Genomic DNA, 22,573 nt, shown 5'->3' on the forward strand with positions numbered 1-22,573 from the left:
TCATAAACGATATCGTAACCGCCATCGATAGGAAACAATACTGTGCAGCCGTATTCATTGACCTGGCCAAGGCTTTTGACTCTGTCAATCACCACATCCTCATTGGCAGACTCGACAGCCTTGGTTTCTCTAATGATTGCCTCGCCTGGTTCACCAACTACTTCTCTGATCGAGTTCAGTGTGTCAAATCGGAGGGTCTGTTGTCCGGGCCTCTGGCAGTCTCTATGGGGGTGCCACAGGGTTCAATTCTTGGACCGACTCTCTTCTCTGTTTACATCAATGATGTCGCTCTTGCTGCTGGTGATTCTCTGATCCACCTCTACGCAGACGACACTATTCTGTATACTTCTGGCCCTTCTTTTGACACTGTGTTAACAACCCTCCAGGCGAGCTTCAATGCCATACAACTCTCCTTCCGTGGCCTCCAACTGCTCTTAAATACAAGTAAAACCAAATGCATGCTCTTCAACCGATCGCTGCCTGCTCCTGCCCGCCTGTCCAACATCACTACTTTGGACGGCTCTGACTTAGAATATGTGGACAACTACAAATACCTAGGTGTCTGGTTAGACTGTAAACTCTCCTTCCAGACTCACATCAAACATCTCCAATCCAAAGTCAAATCTAGAATTGGCTTCCTATTCCGCAACAAAGCATCCTTTACTCATGCTGCCAAACATACCCTTGTAAAACTGACCATCCTACCAATCCTCGACTTCGGTGATGTCATTTACAAAATAGCCTCCAAAACCCTACTCAATAAATTGGATGCAGTCTATCACAGTGCCATCCGTTTTGTCACCAAAGCCCCATATACTACCCACCACTGCGACCTGTACACTCTCGTTGGCTGGCCCTCGCTTCATACTCGTCGCCAAACCCACTGGTTCCAGGTCATCTACAAGACCCTGCTAGGTAAAGTCCCCCCTTATCTCAGCTCGCTGGTCACCATAGCAGCACCTACCTGTAGCACGCGCTCCAGCAGGTATATCTCTCTAGTCACCCCCAAAACCAATTCTTCCTTTGGACGCCTCTCCTTCCAGTTCTCTGCTGCCAATGACTGGAACGAACTACAAAAATCTCTGAAACTGGAAACACCTATCTCCCTCACTAGCTTTAAGCACCGGCTGTCAGAGCAGCTCATAGATTACTGCACCTGTACATAACCCATCTACAATTTAGCCCAAACAACTACCTCTTTACCTACTGTATTTATTTATTAATTATTTTGCTCCTTTGCACCCCATTATTTCTGTCTCTACTTTGCACTTTCTTCCACTGCAAACCAACCATTCCAGTGTTTTTTTTAGTTTTTATTTTACTTGCTGTGTTGTACTCACTTCGCCTCCATGGCCTTTTATATTTTTATTTATTTATACATATATTTGTTTGCCTTCACCTCCCTTATCTCACCTCACTTGCTCACATTGTATATAGACTTATTTTTTTTTCCACTGTATTATTGACTATATGTTTGTTTTACTCCATGTGTAACTATGTGTTGTTGTATGTGTCGAACTGCTTTGCTTTATCTTGGCCAGGTCGCAATTGTAAATGAGAACGTGTTCTCAATTTGCCTACCTGGTTAAATAAAGGTTAAATAAAAAAAATAAAAAAAAAGACTTTAGAAAGGCAGGGCAGGATGGATATAGGTCTGTAACAGTTTGTGGCCAGAGTGTCTCCCCCATTGAAGAGGGGGATGACCGCGTCCGCTTTCCAATCTTTAGGAATCTCAGACGAAAGAGAGGTTGAACAGACTCGTAATAGGGGTTGCAACAATGGCGGCGGATAATTTTAGGATGAGAGGGTCCAGATTGTCTAGCCCAGCTGATTTTGTAGGGATTCAGATTTTGCAACTCTTTCAGAACATCAGCTGTCTGGATTTGGGTGAAGGGGGGGGGGGGGGGGGCTTAGGCAAGTTGCTGCAGGGGGTGCAGGGCTGTTGGCCGGGGTTGGGGTAGCCAGGTGGAAAGCATGGCCAGCCGTAGAGAAATGCTTATTGAAATTCTCGACTATTGTGGATTTATCGGTGGTGACAGTGTTTCCTAGCCTCAGAGCAGTAGGCAGCTGGGAGGAGGTGCTCCTATCCTCCAGGGACTTTAGTGTCCCAAAACTTTTGGGAATTTGTGCTACAGGATGCAAATTTCTGTTTGAAAAAGCTAGCCTTTGCTTTCCTAACTGACTGTGTATATTGGTTCCCGACTTCCCTGAAAAGTTGCATATCGCGGGGACTGTTCGATGATCGTGCAGTATGCCACAGGATGTTTTTCTGCTGGTCAAGTCTGGAGTGAACCAAGGGCTATACTTGTTCTTAGTTCTATATTTTTTTGAATGTTTTTTTTTAAGATGGTGAGGAAAGCACTTTTCATGAACAACCAGGCATCCTCTACTGACGGGATGAGGTCAATATCCTTCCAGGATACCCTGGCCAGGTCGATTAAAAAAAAGAAAAAAAAAGAGGCCTGCTCGCAGAAGTGTTTTAGGGAGCGTTTGACAGTGATGCTCACATGAATGTCATGCTGAACATATGTTCCTGACCTTGTAACTCAAAAATAATTTCAATTTCATTGCTAGTAGAATAACGTTACAATGCAAATGTCATGTGTAAAATAATTTTGTCATTTTGGAACTAAACCTCCCTTGCACTGCTTTGTAACAATATTTTGCTTAGTTGTTTTGGTGAGCTAGCCCCTGCTGTCAGCAAAGTATTCCCATAGGTCGCTTTTGGAGCCAGTTTTGTCAACAAGCTGCGGGTGTGGACGCACTATGTTTTCGTTAGAATTTTTCTCTCCCATGTTTGCTTCTCAAAAGTGGCTCTTGCTTTGTCAGCTGCATGCACAAGCATAGGTAGCCTGGCTAGCTTACTGCTGCCCCCTAGAGAAGACAAGTAGCCTGGCTAGCTTACTGCTGCCCCCTTGAGAAGACAAGTAGCCTGGCTAGCTTACTGCTGCCCCTTTGAGAAGACAAGTAGCCTGGCTAGCTTACTGCTGCCCCCTTGAGAAGACAAGTAGCCTGGCTAGCTTACTGCTGCCCCCTTGAGAAGACAAGTAGCCTGGCTAGCTTACTGCCGCCCCCTTGAGAAGACAAGTAGCCTGGCTAGCTTACTGCCGCCCCCTTGAGAAGACAAGTAGCCTGGCTAGCTTACTGCTGCCCCCTTGAGAAGACAAGTAGCCTGGCTAGCTTACTGCTGCCCCCTTGAGAAGACAAGTAGCCTGGCTAGCTTACTGCTGCCCCCTTGAGAAGACAAGTAGCCTGGCTAGCTTACTGCCGCCCCCTTGAGAAGACAAGTAGCCTGGCTAGCTTACTGCCGCCCCCTTGAGAAGACAAGTAGCCTGGCTAGCTTACTGCCGCCCCCTTGAGAAGACAAGTAGCCTGGCTAGCTTACTGCCGCCCCCTTGAGAAGACAAGTAGCCTGGCTAGCTTACTGCCGCCCCCTTGAGAAGACAAGTAGCCTGGCTAGCTTACTACCGCCCCCTTGAGAAGACAAGTAGCCTGGCTAGCTTACTGCTGCCCCCTTGAAGATTCAGACAAATTAGTAGACACTCAACCCTCTCAATCCGTATATGACGTGAGACACATTTGACAGAAGTACCGAAAGTAACAACTTCTAGTACCGAACAGTTTTTCATATTCTCGTATCGGAAAAAGTACCAAAGTTTCGGTATAACCATGCAACACTAAAGGCAGCACATACAGTTATTTAAAACACTTTATGCTTAGTGTAACGGATGTGAAATGGCTAGCTAGTTAGCGGTAGTGCGCGCTAATAGCGTTTCAATCGGTTACGTCACTCCCTTTGAGACCTTGAAGTAGTGGTTCCCCTTGCTCTGCAAGGGCCGCGGCTTTTGTGGAGTGATGGGTAACGATGCTTCGTGGGTGACTGTTGTTGATGTGTGCAGAGGGACCCTGGTTCGCGCCCGTGTCGGGGCGCGATGGGACGGACTAAAGTTATACTGTTTACATTGGGTTAAGTAAAATATTGTATTTGTATGTAGATTGCGTGGGCCTTGAACAAGGGTATAAAGGCGACCCATAAGAAGTTCTGGGACGTGGAGCGAGGCGTCACCTACATCCCCTGGAGCAAAGTGAAGATGGAGGAGCTGGAGGGGTACAGGGAGGGAGGCATGCTGGACGCAGACACACTCTGTCCAGGTAGACATCTCACTGCCATCTTCTGTCTTCTATAACTGTCCCGCTTTGGGCTGAATCTCAATTGTCTTCTTTGATTCCTCACTTCCGCTTTCCTCGAACCTCCTCAAAATGCATTGGAGAAGATGTTTTTTTGGGGGGGGGGGGGTTCCTCCCCTCAAACCTTCTCCTCCCAATGCACTTTGAGAAAGTGGGGAGAGCAGATGCGAGGAATCAAGGAAGACTATTGAGATTTACCCTTTGTCTAGATGTGGAATGACTAGGGTAATAACCTGTCCTTTTAACAAGGGATAGTCCTATAGTTTTTCCTATTTAGGTCAAGTGATCTAGGTATAAGTATTTGGCACAGAGCTAGGTTATATCTATCTGTACATTACTGGTGTAGCCTAAGTGTGTATTGTCCCTGATTTTTGATTGGTCTGTTCTTTAGAATGGGGAGATAAAGTGAAGGAGCTGACTAAACCAGGAGGACTGAACAATGGAGGAGGAGTGGACGCCATGGAGACCGAGGGAGCTGCCACCGCCCACGTACAGGTAACACCCACTGCAGGGGACCCAATGAAACACACCGCAGACAGCAGGGTCCCAATTAAACACACCAGTCTGGGTGTTCTGTCTCACCGTAGTACCTCACCATCTCTTAGGAAGCAGACTTTTATCCAGAGGTTTTGTGCCTTGGTTGTCTGTTTTTATTGTTTTGTTTTTTTAGCTGTTATTAAAATTGCAGGTTTTATAAGTATTCGTATACATATGCATACACTTTTCCTCAACACAAATGCAACAAAGTATCTTTGAATAAGTGGACCAATAAAAAAAAAAAAAAAAAAAATGATTTAGTAGTATCATGGCATGGGTGATTAGTATTTCAAAGGTATTCACTCACCTCAGTACATCACCTATATACACTGCTCAAAAAAATAAAGGGAACACTTAAACAACACAATGTAACTCCAAGTCAATCACACTTCTGTGAAATCAAACTGTCCACTGTTCAACACTGATTGACAATAAATTTCACATGCTGTTGTGTAAACGGAATAGACAACAGGTGGAAATGATAGGCAATTAGCAAGACACCCCCAATAAAGGAGTGGTTCTGCAGGTGGTGACCACAGACTACTTCTCAGTTCCTATGCTTCCTGGCTGATGTTTTGGTCACTTTTGAATGCTGGCGGTGCTTTCACTCTAGTGGTAGCATGAGACGGAGTCTACAACCCACACAAGTGGCTCAGGTAGTGCAGCTCATCCAGGATGGCACATCAATGCGAGCTGTGGCAAGAAGGTTTGATGTGTCTGTCAGCGTAGTGTCCAGAGCATGGAGGCGCTACCAGGAGAGAGGCCAGTACATCAGGAGACGTGGAGGAGGCCGTAGGAGGGCAACAACCCAGCAGCAGGACCGCTACCTCCGCCTTTGTGCAAGGAGGAGCACTGCCAGAGCCCTGCAAAATGACCTCCAGCAGGCCACAAATGTGCATGTGTCTGCTCAAACGGTCAGAAACAGACTCCATGAGGGTGGTATGAGGGCCCGACGTCCACAGGTGGGGGTTGTGTTTACAGCCCAACACCGTGCAGGACGTTTGGCATTTGCCAGAGAACACCAAGATTGGCAAATTCGCCACTGGCGCCCTGTGCTCTTCACAGATGAAAGCAGGTTCACACTGAGCACGTGGCAGAGTCTGGAGACGCCGTGGAGAACGTTCTGCTGCCTGCAACATCCTCCAGCATGACCGGTTTGGCGGTGGGTCAGTCATGGTGTGGGGTGGCATTTCTTTGGGGGGCCGCACAGCCCGCCATGTGCTCGCCAGAGGTAGCCTGACTGCCATTAGGTACCGAGATGAGATCCTCAGACCCCTTGTGAGACCATATTCTGGTGCGGTTGGCCCTGGGTTCCTCCTAATGCAAGACAATGCTAGACCTCATGTGGCTGGAGTGTGTCAGCAGTTCCTGCAAGAGGAAGGCATTGATGCTATGGACTGGCCCGCCCGTTCCCCAGACCTGAATCCAATTGAGCACATCTGGGACATCATGTCTCGCTCCATCCACCAACGCCACGTTGCACCACAGACTGTCCAGGAGTTGCCGGATGCTTTAGTCCAGGTCTGGGAGGAGATCCCTCAGGAGACCATCCGCCACCTCATCAGGAGCATGCCCAGGCGTTGTAGGGAGGTCATACAGGCACGTGGAGGCCACACACACTACTGAGCCTCATTTTGACTTGTTTTAAGGACATTACATCAAAGTTGGATCAGCCTGTAGTGTGGTTTTCCACTTTCATTTTGAGTGTGACTCCAAATCCAGACCTCCATGGGTTGATAAATTTGATTTCCATTGATAATTTTTGTGTGATTTTGTTGTCAGCACATTCAACTATGTAAAGAAACTATGTAAAAAATATTTCATTCATTCAGATCTAGGATGTGTTATTTTAGTGTTCCCTTAATTTTTTTGAGCAGTGTATCTTTGAATAAGTGGACCAATAAAAATAAATTATTTAGTAGTATCATGGCATGGGTGATTAGTATTTCAAAGGTATTCACTCACCTCAGTACATCACCTATATATATAAAAACACAAAGGTCCATATTGAAAGGCTGTTGTATAGCTTTCCTCCTGTAGTAGTAAGTGAACCAGTCTGAATGCAAGGATCCAGTTTCTGCCTACATGATTGATGCCTTTACTGGGTTTCACAATACTCACCAATAAATGGAAGGCAACTTCGTTCTTCAGTTACTTGTCTTTTTCCACTTTGTCTCATCAGAAAGGTGCCTTCCTTGATAGTAAGATATTAGGGACGATCACATTGGTCATTGATGCAGATGAAAACAGTTTATTATTTTTTTGCATTAAAAATAAAACCTTTTTTTTTTTTAAAGCTGATATGAGTTTTTGAATATGGAGTTTCCTACTTGTACCACCTGGTGGGTTTCTATCTCTGTTTAGATGTCTCACCACCGTCCTGCATTTGCTTCAATATCAAGCGTTTTTTATTTATGCCTGTTCAAAGTCCCTATGCCTTACATGAGGGGGGAACCCCTTGACTGACATTGGTTTGAATAGAATGTCATTCTGAAACGGAGGACTGAGTGACCTCATGTCTGAATGCACCATTCTGGAATGTGTAGGCTGAGAAGTCCACGTGTCGCTGTGCACTAAGTCCACAAAGTTTGAATATTCTTACTATCATGACCGAGGCAGAATGATCTACGCAATCATGAATATAATTTTAAATAACTGAACATTTGACTCAACCCAGAACTTAACAGATGTCCGAGTAGATCCAGCAGTTACACATTTTCTTAAATATGACTTTCATTTTATTTATTCAAAATAACGTTAGCAAACAGACTGCTGTTAGTGCATCGTAGATATACATTGTATTTAACCCTTATTTTATCAGGTAAATAGGTTGTAACAGAGACTTATGCTTCTCAAGGCAGATCCGGGTTGTACTGGTACAGACAATTGTGCTTGAAACTGTGTTCCTAGTACATACACATGAACACATTAATCCTGAAAATTGTGGCTGAACACAGGCTTATGAATGTCTTCAGGCCTAAAACAAACTTTTTGTCTACCAGCCACTCAGGTTTTTTGTCTACCAGCCACTCAGGTTTTTTAACTGACAAAATATTTTTCCTGCATTAATTACACTAAACAAAATGGGTGAGCTTTCTTAGTTAATCTAAAATAAGTAATGTATTACTATTAACAAGTAATGTGAGCGATTGCTCAATTTAAATTTAATATTTTGTGTGCTCGGTCTTTCAAAACCAAAATGTCACAGATGAGACAAATGTTCAGCTGCCCCTTTAAGGTTACCTTGGTAACGGGGTCGCTCAAGTAATCACGTGTGCCTTAGTGGTGCATGACTCCCGGATTTTAGGAATCGACTCCCCAACACCTGTGGTTGGAGTCCAAGGAGTTGACTCTTGCTGGACACGCTGAAACGGATACGTACACACCACGTCATTATGGCAGAGTCCTACTAGGAAGACTACATCTGCATTCTAGAGGACTGGCATGAACATAATGCTGTCCATTTGCTCATCCAATTTAGCCTATAAAAGGCCTATTTTGTTTAAAGGTGATGTGTAGGAACTATAATATTTTAGTGATGTTTCTGCTGTGCGCACTCTAAACTGATAAGCCTATTCTTTGCCATGTTATATGGCCTTATTGGACGGGTATTACTAGAGACGTTGGTTATGTCATAATTTTTTTATTTAATTGACTCGTGACGGAAGCATGTAGGTTTTTCTTGTAGACGTGAAGCAATTTCTACGTCATGTCTAGACGATAATAAGCTACACTGAACACTCGTGCTTGCCTGCCAAATGTATAGATATCCCCATAATATTTAAATTGAAGTGTGATCATAATCATTATTTTAGCAATCCGTGGTAGGTGTCATTCTTAAGGACAATTCCCCCCCGCTGATTTGAGCTGCTGAACGGTATTTGCACTTGAGATATTGAAAAAAGTTTCGCGTGGATGCTTAGCTTTGCGATCTATTGCCTAGGACAGGGCTCTGCAACCCTGTTCGTGGATAACTACCATCCCTATAGGTTTTCACTCCAACCCTAATCTAGTGCATCTGATTCTACTAATTAGCTGGTTGATAAACTGAATTAGGTTAGTTACAACTGTGGTTGGAGCGAAAACCTACACGAGTGTAGCTCTCCCGGAACAGGGTTGGAAAGCCTTGACCTTGGACATCAACAGCCAGCCAGGGTTTCATTAAATCAGCTATAGACACAATACTTTTTATTGCACATTTAGGCCTAATTTTAAACGGATCCATTTGGTGATCAACATCAATTCAATAGCACGATGAAACATAGCTTAGCCACATAATCATTGATAGCCTAATATATACTTCTGGTGTATTTACGAGGCATTGCTAGACCAGACATTGCGAGATATACAGATTACCAAGATATAGCCTATGAGCACGTTTCCGACTGTCTGTCCGGATCACCTCTCCCTCGCTGGCTCTCCTGCTCTTTCTCTTAGCTATGAAAAACGCTCGTGTGTGTGTTCAGTTTTCGGTCTGTTGCTTGTAGACCAGCTCAGTTTACTCATTGATAGACTGTAATTTAGTTTACTTTTCGCAAGAAATGACTGAATACAGAATTGCGATTAGCGTATTTAATAACACACCTACATCTTTTGATTACCGATACACGGTTTCTGGTGGAATCGACGCTTGACACAGAAATGTGAGTCGATACTGGCAGTCGACGGGCGCAAGGAGTCGGAATCGAATCGTTTGGGAGTCGACTCTCCTCCACTTGTGAGAATCTCACTAGGAGAGGACGACGACTTCGCTAGCAGTGGAAGCAAACTCAAACATTGAAACAGTGGTGAACAAAACAATGTAAATATCCAAGACCAGAGTCTCACTTTTAGTAGTTAGAACAATTTTTGTATTTGTTTTATGCGCATTACTTCTAAAAACAAATATCTCAGCACTTCACTCACAGTGCACACAGACCTCCAGCAGGAAGTGTTGGTTAACTATAACGTTAGGATTCATATTGCTTTGTGCATTACCAGATATGAAACTAAATTGCAGAAATACTTTAAAAACAGCTACTGCAGCATTTATTCTGATATAAATCACTACTTGCACGTGCCCATATTTGACTTTTGACTATTTGTATGAAATGCTTGCACCTGTATGTGACCACCCGTCAACATGGCTGGTGAATTAGACATTCATAAGGCGTCCGCATCCTTCCCAGCCGAAACAGTTTGGAAGAATTTGTGCATATATTATGACGTTTTGGACTTAGGTAAGTTTTATTTATTTTCGGCTGTTCAGGCACATTTTGATTGAGGCAAGCCAAATGCGGAAGCCGAAGACTACACCACTACGTCGGTGATTGGTCAACAGTAGGGAGTCTAAACTATTTTGTCATGCAGTGAGAGACTAGTTTTCATGAACACTGCACCAAACATTTTAGATGTAAAATTGCGCGACTAAAATCTCCTCGGCAAAAACCGTCAATTTTAATGACAGATTTCTGAAAGTATCTAAGATTAATTCTGACTACATGTATTCTAGGCACCAGCCGAACTGAAGCATGCTGACGCCAATTACCCGCCAATGGCAAATTCTACCCGTTATACCTGTTTTATATTTTAGGCCCTGCTTCAGAACCAGGGTTGGGACTTTTAGAAGGGATGAATGAATACACGCTCATTAGAATTAAGAAAAGATTATCAAATCCTCTAAATGTCCTCTGCTGTATGAACATTTTTCAGGAAAAGGTAGGAATTTATTGCAATATTTTATCAACAGCATATATAGGTCAAAAATAAGTTGTCAAACTTGCCTAAAACATAATTTTTATTAAAATCGATAACAAAAACAGAATAGTTGCTAGATGTGTATTCTTCATAATGTTGCTTAACAAAGGGTTTGCTGCTCACTACCTTATACATTTTCAAATACTTCATATCTCCTAGTTCAGTATCATGACCCCATTCAGTCTAACTGAAACTCACTCCACCCTGAAACTGACTCTCACGCTCATCAACTAGTCTTAACTGGCAACTGGTTTAAGTCCACAGAACAACTTGAGGTTATCACCCAGGTAGGTGAATGAGGTGAACCCTGAAGATAAGCTTCACAAAGACACCTGCACTGGTATTCCCTTTTTTTTTTTGTAGTCCCAATCTGTGGCACCAACTGACACCATTGTCAGTCGTCGTCAGTCTCACGAGGCCTCACTAAGGTGAGTGTTTCTGGACGTGGACATCGGAGGTCCCTCCCTCGCTGGGACTGTACTGAGGAACCGCCAATGGTTGACAGGTAAAGGTGACACTCCCATTGGAAATTTACCGGATTGCTGTCATGATATTTTTTTTTTGGGGGGGGGGGTCAAGTCCCAGGAACAACTGAACGAGCCACAGTTGCTCTAATTAATCTTCATCACAATTCAAGTTTGCAACAAAGGAACTGAAATTGGCGTCGGAGCAGAACAGTGCATTATGTTGTTCCTGCGATATCAGATAATATCTTTACTGGTTTACACTATTCCAGTGGTCATCCGTGTAGGGCTCTCATGAGGTGGGCCAAAGACACGATGCGGTGAACTGAAACAATGTTTTGCCAATGTCCAGAACTCCCAGATGATCACAATGTATGAAATTACCATTGATCACTGTCTGACACTAGCTCTTATGTTTTTCAGGCCATATCAAACTATTTTGATTTAGTTTAAGTACTTTCCATAGTTGCAGTGAAAAATTTCTAAATATATTTATTCATTTTAAAAACATTCAACACTAAGGAAACAGACAATAATGTTCTCATGTCATGTTGTAGCTTCAGGTAATGTTTAGTGGGCAGAAAAACAAAACATAAAAAGACTGTTGGCTACTGTGGGGGGATAAGCGATGACACTGGCGCTAGTGCTGTGGGTTTAGCAGGAACGAAGGAGTGAAACCGCCTGAGGGCCCCACGGTGGAGCTCCACCACAGGATCTTCTGCCGGGGGAGTCTGAGACCTGGGTAAGGATAGACCCCCTCCCTCTTCTACCCAATACCTAACCTGCAGTGGCCTGATGGCTGCGTGGTTATGTAGGAATTAGTTTGTTCAGTTTCATCTGATCATAAGTGTACGTTATGCAAATACATATAAATACTATATTGAGCACCTAAACATTACTGCTTGTAGATCTTTCACTGACGAGGTGACATCCTATTGGATTTTTGTACAGAATCTTACCAGATTTTTTGGGGGTGGGGGTGGGGGGTCTATATTTCCACTCATAAGAAAGCAGTAGGGAGAATTTAATTTTGTTCTAGTCTGAGCCTGTTTTCACACTATGGTGAACTATTCATTGTTATAATCTTGTATTAGTTGCATTGCACTCTTTTGGATCATAATCCTCAGCTTGTATGGTGTAGCTATAGGAAAGCGTGTCTACTGAAATATTAAGGGGGGGGGGGGAGTGTGCTGTGTGGATGTTCCATAGTGTCACAGATCCTCTTCAACCTTTACAATTGGGGGACCAAAAAAAAATGTGAAACTGATCTTGGATCAGAGTTCAGGTACAACTTTTTCCTACTTTGGTAGCAACCAATGATGTGTATAAACCCTAGGTGACTGACAGGGAGCCCTGTATTGAAGCCACTGTGCAGCCATCTTGGTATTCCAATGTGAAGAAAAAAGATTTAACTGTAGAAATGCATGTATTAATGTCTACATTTGTTTTTTTTTGTCACGTTTATTATATTAGACACCTTAATGCGTACTTTGTTTACTTCACATTCTATAATAAATACTTTCTTTTTTATAATTGTGAGTACTAATGTTACTTTCCCCACTGAAACAACAAAAATCCTTAAATGGATGTAATGTTGTCCTTTTTCCCATTTCACTGAAATACTTTAGAATTCCATACATTAATATGGTGGACTGTTCCTACTGGGGAGTACCAATATGTCTTCGACTGGTGGCTTTAAAACTTCTCAATGGCCAATACACAGCATTAGAAATCCTGGCTTTTCTTATACACCATTGGTTGTTACACTGGATGACTGATAGGGGGTGCTGTTTTGAAGCCACAGTGCCTCGAGGCACTCCCCCCACCATTGTAAAATAATTTACAGAAATGCATTTATTTAATGTCTACCTGTGTTTTTGCCACGTTTTATTATATTACAGACACCTTAATGCATACTTTTTACATTTTGTGAGCTAAACAAAAATGGAAGAATTTCTAAACAATTTCTTTTAAAGTATAATTAAAAAAAAATATATATATTAATTTTACTTTTGTTACTAATATTCTTCTGTCCTTGAAACATTTAAATTTCAACACTGTAGAATTCCATTCATTCCTATGGAGGACTGCTTCTACTAGGGAATGGCAGACTGGATGCTTCAAATCCTGCCATTGGCCAATACATAGGGTGAATTTGGAATAAGTGGAACGCTTTTTGCGTTTCTGTCTTCTGCAACCTCTTTCGACATCTATCCAGCATATTAGCTCAACGCATGATACGTTTCTAAAATCCTCAAGACGTTCCCTAATCAACCCCCAAAAATATATTATTCATTTTCACAGGTGGCATGACACACCCATTTGCGTACACTATGGGTCAAAACCATATTTAGTAGACTGGGACAGCAGGTTTGATAAAATGGGACACCATTATTACAGTCCTACTTGTACCCAAATGACAATTACATTTTGTGTGATTAGGAAACATCTGAGGATAATATGTGACGGATGTCTGAAGAGGTCACAGGAGACGGAAATGCGAAGTGTCACGCTTTTTCTGAATTCACTCAAATAACAGTGTTAAAATAAAAAAAATTGTCAGGACAAGAAACCACAGCGCTGCCTAAGCTCCGTACATTAGTCCCTAATGTAGACTGGTTCTCTTTCCTCCTCTAGCTACACCACGCTGTCCCACTTTAGCTACCTCCACGCTGTCCCACTTTAGCTACCTCCACGCTGTCCCGCTTTAGCTACCTCCACGCTGTCCCGTTTTAGCTACCTCCACGCTGTCCCGCTTTAGCTACCTCCACGCTGTCCCGCTTTAGCTACCTCCACGCTGTCCCGCTTTAGCTACCTCCACGCTGTCCCGCTTTAGCTACCTCCACGCTGTCCCGCTTTAGCTACCTCCACGCTGTCCCGCTTTAGCTACCTCCACGCTGTCCCGCTTTAGCTACCTCCACGCTGTCCCGCTTTAGCTACCTCCACGCTGTCCCGCTTTAGCTACTTCCACGCTGTCCCGCTTTAGCTACCTCCACGCGGTCCCGCTTTAGCTACCTCCACGCTGTCCCGCTTTAGCTACCTCCACGCTGTCCCGCTTTAGCTACCTCCACGCTGTCCCACTTTAGCTACCTCCACGCTGTCCCACTTTAGCTACCTCCACGCTGTCCCACTTTAGCTACCTCCACGCTGTCCCACTTTAGCTACCTCCACGCTGTCCCACTTTAGCTACCTCCAACCTGTCCCACTTTAGCTACCTCCACGCTGTCCCACTTTAGCTACCTCCACGCTGTCCCACTTTAGCTACCTCCACGCTGTCCCACTTTAGCTACCTCCACGCTGTCCCACTTTAGCTACCTCCACGCTGTCCCACTTTAGCTACCTCCACGCTGTCCCACTTTAGCTAGCTATTGGTAAAGGTAAAAAAATGTCAATACACATCATATTGCCGCCTTTTTAAAATGTATTTTCATGCACCAGTACATATTATGCACATTTACATCACAATTTGACAGGGTGCATTATTTTACAGTTTTATAAACAGCTTTTTATCTGTTTTGATTTTATGTCACTGATCATAGTGTGCTTCGCCGGGTGAGCTTCCTGTTTTGAAGTTTGCTCTGCCTCCCTCTATGATGTCACAGCAATGAAGTGAGTTAGTTTCGATCATGCGGTTTCTCTTAGTAACAATAGTTTTGATTTTGGCTATTTTCAGACCATGAAGTAAACGTGGTCTGAAAAAATGTCAGGATTAAGCTGTCCTCAGTTTATTTGATGTGCCACTCTTTCTGAATTCATCCGAGCATCAGCAATCCAGGATGTATATACATCATAGGTAGCAAAAGGGATGTAAATTACACATGCGATGTGACCATGTCAGAGAAAATTAAGCATTTTTAGTCTATCCAAAGTTTTCTGTGAATACTTATTTACTCATGTTTCTATGTCTACTTCTATTCCCACTGGAGTAAAGTAAATTATTTTACAAGCGGTACATTCACTTGAGTACAGAGTTGGAGGACTTTACCCAGCCCTTGTTAATCAGCTGTCTTTATTAATGAAGAGCGGAAATTTAAAGTGGAAATCTGTGAAACCCATTGATTCTTGAGAAATATAACTTATAAATATGCCTCGAGTTTAGTTCAACTGTCTACCCATCAGAACGCCAAAATATACAGTAAGCTTGTTTGTAAACAATAATTGTAAAGCAACACTATTCCTTCAAAATATGACTAAAACCACCATTTTGATCTCGTGGATGATCAGTTCTTTCGTCCATAGTCCCTTCTATGAATTTTAAGAGTGGTTGCATTTCTCCAGCCCCATCCCTAAGCCGTTTACCCCCCCAAAAAAGGTGGCGCGGTGAGGGCTTTGTTACTGTTTTTTAATCACATATTGCCCTTTTTTTTTTAAAGCTGTATTTGTTAGGCTTTGAACTGCTGAAATATTGTCAATGAACTGACTGCTCGTGTGCAGTCCCGACTTTTGTATCTGACATCCCAGGTTGTTTTTATTAAATTAATTGCCACAATTAAATGATAGGAAATAAGTTGTGCATGCAATGAAACAAAAGGTAGTGTAATACAATCCACTAATATTTAAACTACAATTTCCCTTCAACTATATGGTCAATACATGTTAATGGTTACATTAGATGTGTAGACAATTTATAGAAAACTGAAGAGAACTCGGAACAAGTACCGTGAGTAATGTATATTTTATGAATCATTTGTTTATGAATAATTCTTTATTAACACAAAAATGTACACATTTTGTGTGAATTTATGATCAAACGGTATCCTTTTCTCCAAGAGGAGTTGATTTGAGGGATGTTACCTTCAGATATTGTTTGTATAGGGGGGAAAAAGTATCACAACTTCTGAATATGACCCCTGTACAATAGTGTTTCTCAACCTGGTCCAATGGAACCCACAGGACTGCGTCTGTTCCAGTTCAGCATGATTAACCCACTTGATTCAAATAAACCCCAGCACTAACGCAGCTGAATTCATTTAAGCCCTTGATTAGTTGATTCAGGTGTGTTAGTGCTGGTCTGGGACAAACATGTCCCCACCTGAGCGTTCCCCCACCCAGGATTGTAAGACTGGTTATACTGCCTTACCAAGCAAACCGCTCATAGAGTGAAACTGAGAAATGAATTGTCGACAGATCATTGGAGATGTGGTAATATGCTGTCTTACTGTGAGGTAGTTTTTTTTATTCATATTGTCCCTGACCTCTGATATAACCTCTGACACTAGACGGCAGTTACTGCCTTCTTGCATTCTTACATTTCCAAACTTGTGTTTTAATATATTTATTTGTATGTGGCTGTTAGTGTCATAGTTTGATACTTGTATCAGCGAAGAACAATAAATAATACCGAGGTAAACCGTAGACACTGCAGGCCCGAGCTCAGTGACACCGAGGTAAACCGTAGACACTGCAGGCCCGAGCTCAGTGACACCGAGGTAAACCGTAGACACTGCAGGCCCGAGCTCAGAGACACCGAGGTAAACCGTAGACACTGCAGGCCCGAGCTCAGAGACACCGAGGTAAACCGTAGACACTGCAGGCCCGAGTTCAGTGACACCGAGGTAAACCGTAGACACTGCAGGCCCGAGCTCAGTGACACCGAGGTAAACCGTAGACACTGCAGGCCCGAGCTCAGTGACACCGAGGTAAACCGTAGACACTGCAGGCCCGAGCTCAGTGACACCGAGGTAAACCGTAGACACTGCAGGCCCGAGCTCCGTAACACCGAGGTAAACCGTAGACACTGCAGGCCCGAGCTCAGTGACACCGAGGTAAACCGTAGACACTGCAGGCCCGAGCTCAGTGACACCGAGGTAAACCGTAGACACTGCAGGCCCGAGCTCAGTGACACCGAGGTAAACCGTAGACACTGCAGGCCCGAGCTCAGTGACACCGAGGTAAACCGTAGACACTGCAGGCCCGAGCTCCGTGACACCGAGGTAAACCGTAGACACTGCAGGCCCGAGCTCAGTGACACCGAGGTAAACCGTAGACACTGCAGGCCCGAGCTCAGTGACACCGAGGTAAACCGTAGACACTGCAGGCCCGAGCTCAGTGACACCGAGGTAAACCGTAGACACTGCAGGCCCGAGCTCAGTGACACCGAGGTAAACCGTAGACACTGCAGGCCCGAGCTCAGTGACACCGAGGTAAACCGTAGACACTGCAGGCCCGAGCTCAGTGACACCGAGGTAAACCGTAGACACTGCAGGCCCGAGCTCAGTGACACCGAGGTAAACCGTAGACACTGCAGGCCCGAGCTCAGTGACCCCAAGGTAAACCGTAGACACTGCAGGCCCGAGCTCAGTGACCCCGAGGTAAACCGTAGACACTGCAGGCCCGAGCTCAGTGACACCGAGGTAAACCGTAGACACTGCAGCCCCGAGCTCAGTGACACCGAGGTAAACCGTAGACACTGCAGGCCCGAGCTCGGAGACACCGAGGTAAACCGTAGACACTGCAGCCCCAAGCTCAGTGACACCGAGGTAAACCGCAAACACTGCTTGTTTTCGCTTTAACTTTTTGCAGTTACCGCAAACATAACCCCCACACCATTTTCACCTCAACACTATGGAGGCAGGATACTAATTTGTCCACATGATAAAGCATGTATTTAATGTATAAAAAATGTAAACTCATTTTTGACCAAATGCTCTTTTGCTTGGTAGGGCAGGGTAGACCAGTTACTAGTCTTTTGCTTGGTAGGGCAGTGTAGACCAGTTACTTACTAGTCTTTTGCTTGGTAGGGCAGTGTAGACCAGTTACTTACTAGTCTTTTGCTTGGTAGGGCAGTGTAGACCATTACTTACTAGTCTTTTGCTTGGTAGGGCAGTGTAGACCAGTTACTAATCGTTTGAACTCATGTAGCCTACTATGAAACATAATTACCGACGCCAACGGCAACCGTACAAATACCTGCTTTTGAACTGAAGCCAACAACTTGAATATAATGTGTATATATACAGTTGAAGTCTGAAGTTTACGTACACCTTAGCCAAATACATTTAAACTCAGTTTTTCACAATTCCTGACATTTTAATCCTAGTAAAAATTCCCTGTCTTAGGTCAGTTAGGATCACCACTTTATTTTAAGAATGTGAAATGTCAGAATAATAGAGAGAATGATTTATTTCAGCTTTTATTTCTTTCATCACATTCCCAGTGGGTCAGAAGTTTACATACACTCAATTAGTATTTGGTAGCATTGCCTTTAAATTGTTTAACTTGGGTCAAACGTTTTGGGTAGCCTTCCACAACCTTCCTACAATAAGTTGGGTGAATTTTGGCCCATTCCTCCTGACAGAGCTGGTGTAACGGAGTCAGGTTTGTAGGCCTCGTTGCTCGCACAGGCTTTTTCAGTTCTGCCCACAAATGTTCTATAGGCTTGAGGTCAGGGCTTTGTGATGGCCACTCCAATACCTTGACTTTGTTGTCCTTAAGCCATTTTGCCACAACTTTGGAAGTATGCTTGGGGTCATTGTCCATTTGCGACCAAGCATTAACTTCCTGACTGATGTCTTGAGATGTTGCTTCAGTATATCCACATCATTTTCCTCCCTCATGGTGTCATCTATTTTGTGAAATGCACCAGTCCCTCCTGCAGCAAAGCACCCCCACATCATGATGCTGCCACCCCCGTGCTTCACGGTTGGGATGGTGTTCTTCGGCTTGCAAGCCTCCCCCTTTTTCCTGCTAACACAACGATGGTCATTATGGCCAATCAGTTCTATTTTTGTTCCATCAGACCAGAGGACATTTCTCCAAAAAGTACGATCTTCATCACCATGTGCAGTTGCAAACTGTAGTCTGGCTTTTTTATGGTGGTTTTGGAGCAGTGGCTTCTTCCCTGCTGAGCGGCCTTTCAGGTTATGTCGTTATAGGACTCGTTTTACTGTGGATATAGATACTTTTGTACCTGTTTCCTCCAGCTTCTTCACAAGGTCCTTTGTTGTTCTGGGATTGATTTGCACTTTTTGCACCAAAGTACGTTCATCTCTAGGAGACAGAACGCGTCTCCTTCCTGAGCGGTATGACGGCTGCGTGGTCCCATGGTGTTTATACTTGCGTACTATTGTTTGTACAGATGAAGGTGGTACCTTCAGGCATTTGGAATTTGCTCACAAGGATGAACCAGACTTGTGGAGGTCTGAGGTCTTTGCTGATTTCTTTAGATTTTCCCATGATGTCAAGCAAAGAGGCACTGAGGTTGAAGGTAGGCCTTGAAATACATCCACATGTACACCTCCAATTGACTCAAATGATGTCAATTAGCCTATCAGAAGCTTCTATAGCCATGACATAATTTTCTGGAATTTTCCAAGCTGTTTAAAGGCACAGTCAACTTAGTGTATGTAAACTTCTGACCCACTGGAATTGTGATTTAAGTGAAATAATCTGCCTGTAAACAATTGTTGGAAAGATTACTTGTGTCACGCACAAAGTAGATGTCCTAACCGACTTGCCAAAACTATAGTTTATTAAAAATAAATATGTAAACTTCCGACTTCAACTGTACGTATTATAGCTGGTACTGTCTGGTTCCCACAGTATGTTGATCATTAGGGTTGTGGGTTCCAATCCCATTGGAACCACCCGTATGAAAACACATGCCTGCGTTACTGTAAGGAGCTTTAGATAAAATCATAATCTATTTGTCATATATTATAAAAACACCATATCAAGTATGATACTATTTTAATACAAACTCTCTAATTATGTTTTGGAGAAGAACAGCAATCCATGAGTTGTGTCTAGTCCACCTAATGAGTTGTGTCTAGTCCACCTAATGAGTTGTGTCTAGTCCACCTAATGAGTTGTCTAGTCCACCTAATGAGTTGTGTCTAGTCCACCTAATGAGTTGTGTCTAGTCCACCTAATGAGTTGTGTCTAGTCCACCTAATGAGTTGTGTCTAGTCCACCTAATGAGTTGTGTCTAGTCCACCTAATGAGTTGTGTCTAGTCCACCTAATGAGTTGTGTCTAGTCCACCTAATGAGTTGTGTCTAGTCCACCTAATGAGTTGTGTCTAGTCCACCTAATGAGTTGTGTCTAGTCCACCTAATGAGTTGTGTCTAGTCCACCTAATGAGTTGTGTCTAGTCCACCTAATGAGTTGTGTCTAGTCCACCTAATGAGTTGTGTCTAGTCCACCTAATGAGTTGTGTCTAGTCCACCTATGAGTCCACCTGTACTTATGGTCCGACCTGCTTCCATCCTTCGAGCAGAGCTCCTTACCGTTTAACTAAGGACTGATTTTTCTACCTGGGAAACCAGTTCCCTTTTCACGCTGTCGTACCTGCCGGAACCAAACAGCTGGCTCTGATCCTCAGGCCAGCTGAGTACAACTTGGCTCGGTTCAGTTCAGTAGTGTGAGAAGCCATCAGGTGTGGACACTCCAGCCAATCAGTAACATTCATTGATCAAGTAGGCGCCAGGGAGAACTTCTAACCGGCAGGGCTGGATAAAACTCGAAGGGAATGAGTTCGTTAAACACCCTTTGCACTACAGTGATCACAAAAGGACATGAGCTAAGGGTCTGTCATCATCGTTATGGAGCTGCAGCACACCCTAGTGAGCAAAGCCTCTGATGGAAGAATTACAACAAACAGTGAAGCTCTATTTTCTCTGGTCGATCACTGCCGATGGTCACTTGGTGCCTTCCAGACTGCCACAAATATCTTGTTTCTGCAATGTTACAGCAGTCTTGTTTTTTTTTTTTTTTTTAAACATTTGATCAGTCAATCATTTTGCAATATTTCTCAATGCACACCATTGCTTACTGCAGTGCACTGACACACTGAGAAACTTTAGCTCATTTTCCTTTCTGAATCACGCAGGTAGCCTAGTGGGCTAGAGGCGGCAGGTAGCCTAGCGGGCTAGAGGCGGCAGGTAGCCTAGCGGGCTAGAGGCGGCAGGTAGCCTAGCGGGCTAGAGGCGGCAGGTAGCCTAGCGGGCTAGAGGCGGCAGGTAGCCTAGCGGGCTAGAGGCGGCAGGTAGCCTAGCGGGCTAGAGGCGGCAGGTAGCCTAGCGGGCTAGAGGCGGGCAGGTAGCCTAGCGGGCTAGAGGCGGGCAGGTAGCCTAGCGGGCTAGAGGCGGGCAGGTAGCCTAGCGGGCTAGAGGCGGGCAGGTAGCCTAGCGGGCTAGAGGCGGGCAGGTAGCCTAGCGGGCTAGAGGCGGGCAGGTAGCCTAGCGGGCTAGAGGCGGGCAGGTAGCCTAGCGGCTTAGAGGCGGGCAGGTAGCCTAGCGGTTAGAGGCGGGCAGGTAGCCTAGCGGGCTAGAGGCGGGCAGGTAGCCTAGCGGGCTAGAGGCGGGCAGGTAGCCTAGCGGGCTAGAGGCGGGCAGGTAGCCTAGCGGGCTAGAGGCGGGCAGGTAGCCTAGCGGGCTAGAGGCGGGCAGGTAGCCTAGCGGGCAAGAGGCGGGCAGGTAGCCTAGCGGGCAAGAGGCGGGCAGGTAGCCTAGCGGGCAAGAGGCGGGCAGGTAGCCTAGCGGGCTAGAGGCGGGCAGGTAGCCTAGCGGGCTAGAGGCGGGCAGGTAGCCTAGCGGGCTAGAGGCGGGCAGGTAGCCTAGCGGGCTAGAGGCGGGCAGGTAGCCTAGCGGGCTAGAGGCGGGCAGGTAGCCTAGCGGGCTAGAGGCGGGCAGGTAGCCTAGCGGTTAGACCATTGGACTAGTAACCAAAAGGTTGATGGATCGAATCCCCGAGCTGACAATGACGTTCTAGGAACAGTGGGTTAACTGCCTTGTTCATGGGGCAGAACGACAGATTTGTACCTTGTCAGCTCGGGGATTCGATCTTGCAACCTTTTGGTTACAAGTCCAACGCTCTAATCACTAGGCTACTATGCATAGATAAACTGAGTAACAGCTGTGTAAAAACAAAAAAAGGGGTGGGTCAATGTAAATAGTCCGGGTGGCCATTTGATTAATTGTTCATCAGTCTTATGGCTTGGGGGTAGAAGCTGTTTGGGAACCTTTTGGACCTAGACTTGGCGCTCCGGTACCGCTTGCCGTGCTGTAGCAGAGAGAACATTCTATGACTAGGGTGACTGGAGTCTTTGACAATTATTTGGGTCTTCCTCTGACACCGCCTGGTATAAAGGTCCTGGATGGCAGGAAGCTTGGCCCCAGTGATTTTACTGGGCTGTACACTGTACGTACTACCCTCTGTAGCGCCTGACGGTCAGATGCCGAGCGGTTGACATTGATCAATGAGATTTCAACCTTTTTATTCACCCAATCAAAAACAACCAGATGTTTATTGATATCCCAATGTGTTATTACTATGCATTTAATCTCCCGTGGGCAGCTTGCACCTGCATAATAAATAAAAAAAACTTCCTTTTAATGTGGGACCTTTATATAGACAGGTGTGTGCATTTCCAAATCATGTCCAATCAATTGAATTTGAAAATAAAGGTGAGCCGTACACTCTAGGAGCTCAGATGCAAAAATGTTATATCCAACGTTTCGACAGCAAAGCTGTCTTCATCGGGGTATAATCAATCAATTGAATTTACCACAGGTGGACTCCAATCAAGTTGTAGGAACATCTCAAGGATGGCCAATGGAAACAGGATGCACCTGAACTCAATTTTGAGTCTCATAGCAAAGGGTCTGAATACTTTTTCTAAAAACCTGTTTTCACTTTGTCATTGGGGTA

The 22,573-nt window shown here is 44.6% G+C and overlaps 1 protein-coding gene across 1 annotated transcript in view; it reads left to right on the forward strand.

Annotated features, from left to right (window-relative positions):
• The window catches only part of LOC139549614 (SR-related and CTD-associated factor 4-like), a 44,211-nt gene that overhangs the window by 18,399 nt on the left and 3,239 nt on the right, over positions 1-22,573 (forward strand). The window contains exons 11-12 of the mRNA XM_071360272.1: positions 3,996-4,152; positions 4,580-4,683. Coding sequence (XP_071216373.1) covers positions 3,996-4,152; positions 4,580-4,683 — 261 coding nt within the window. The remainder of the gene's footprint in view (positions 1-3,995; positions 4,153-4,579; positions 4,684-22,573) is intronic.

This window comes from Salvelinus alpinus, chromosome 22 (assembly GCF_045679555.1).
Source record: "Salvelinus alpinus chromosome 22, SLU_Salpinus.1, whole genome shotgun sequence".
NCBI classification, from domain to species: domain Eukaryota; kingdom Metazoa; phylum Chordata; class Actinopteri; order Salmoniformes; family Salmonidae; genus Salvelinus; species Salvelinus alpinus.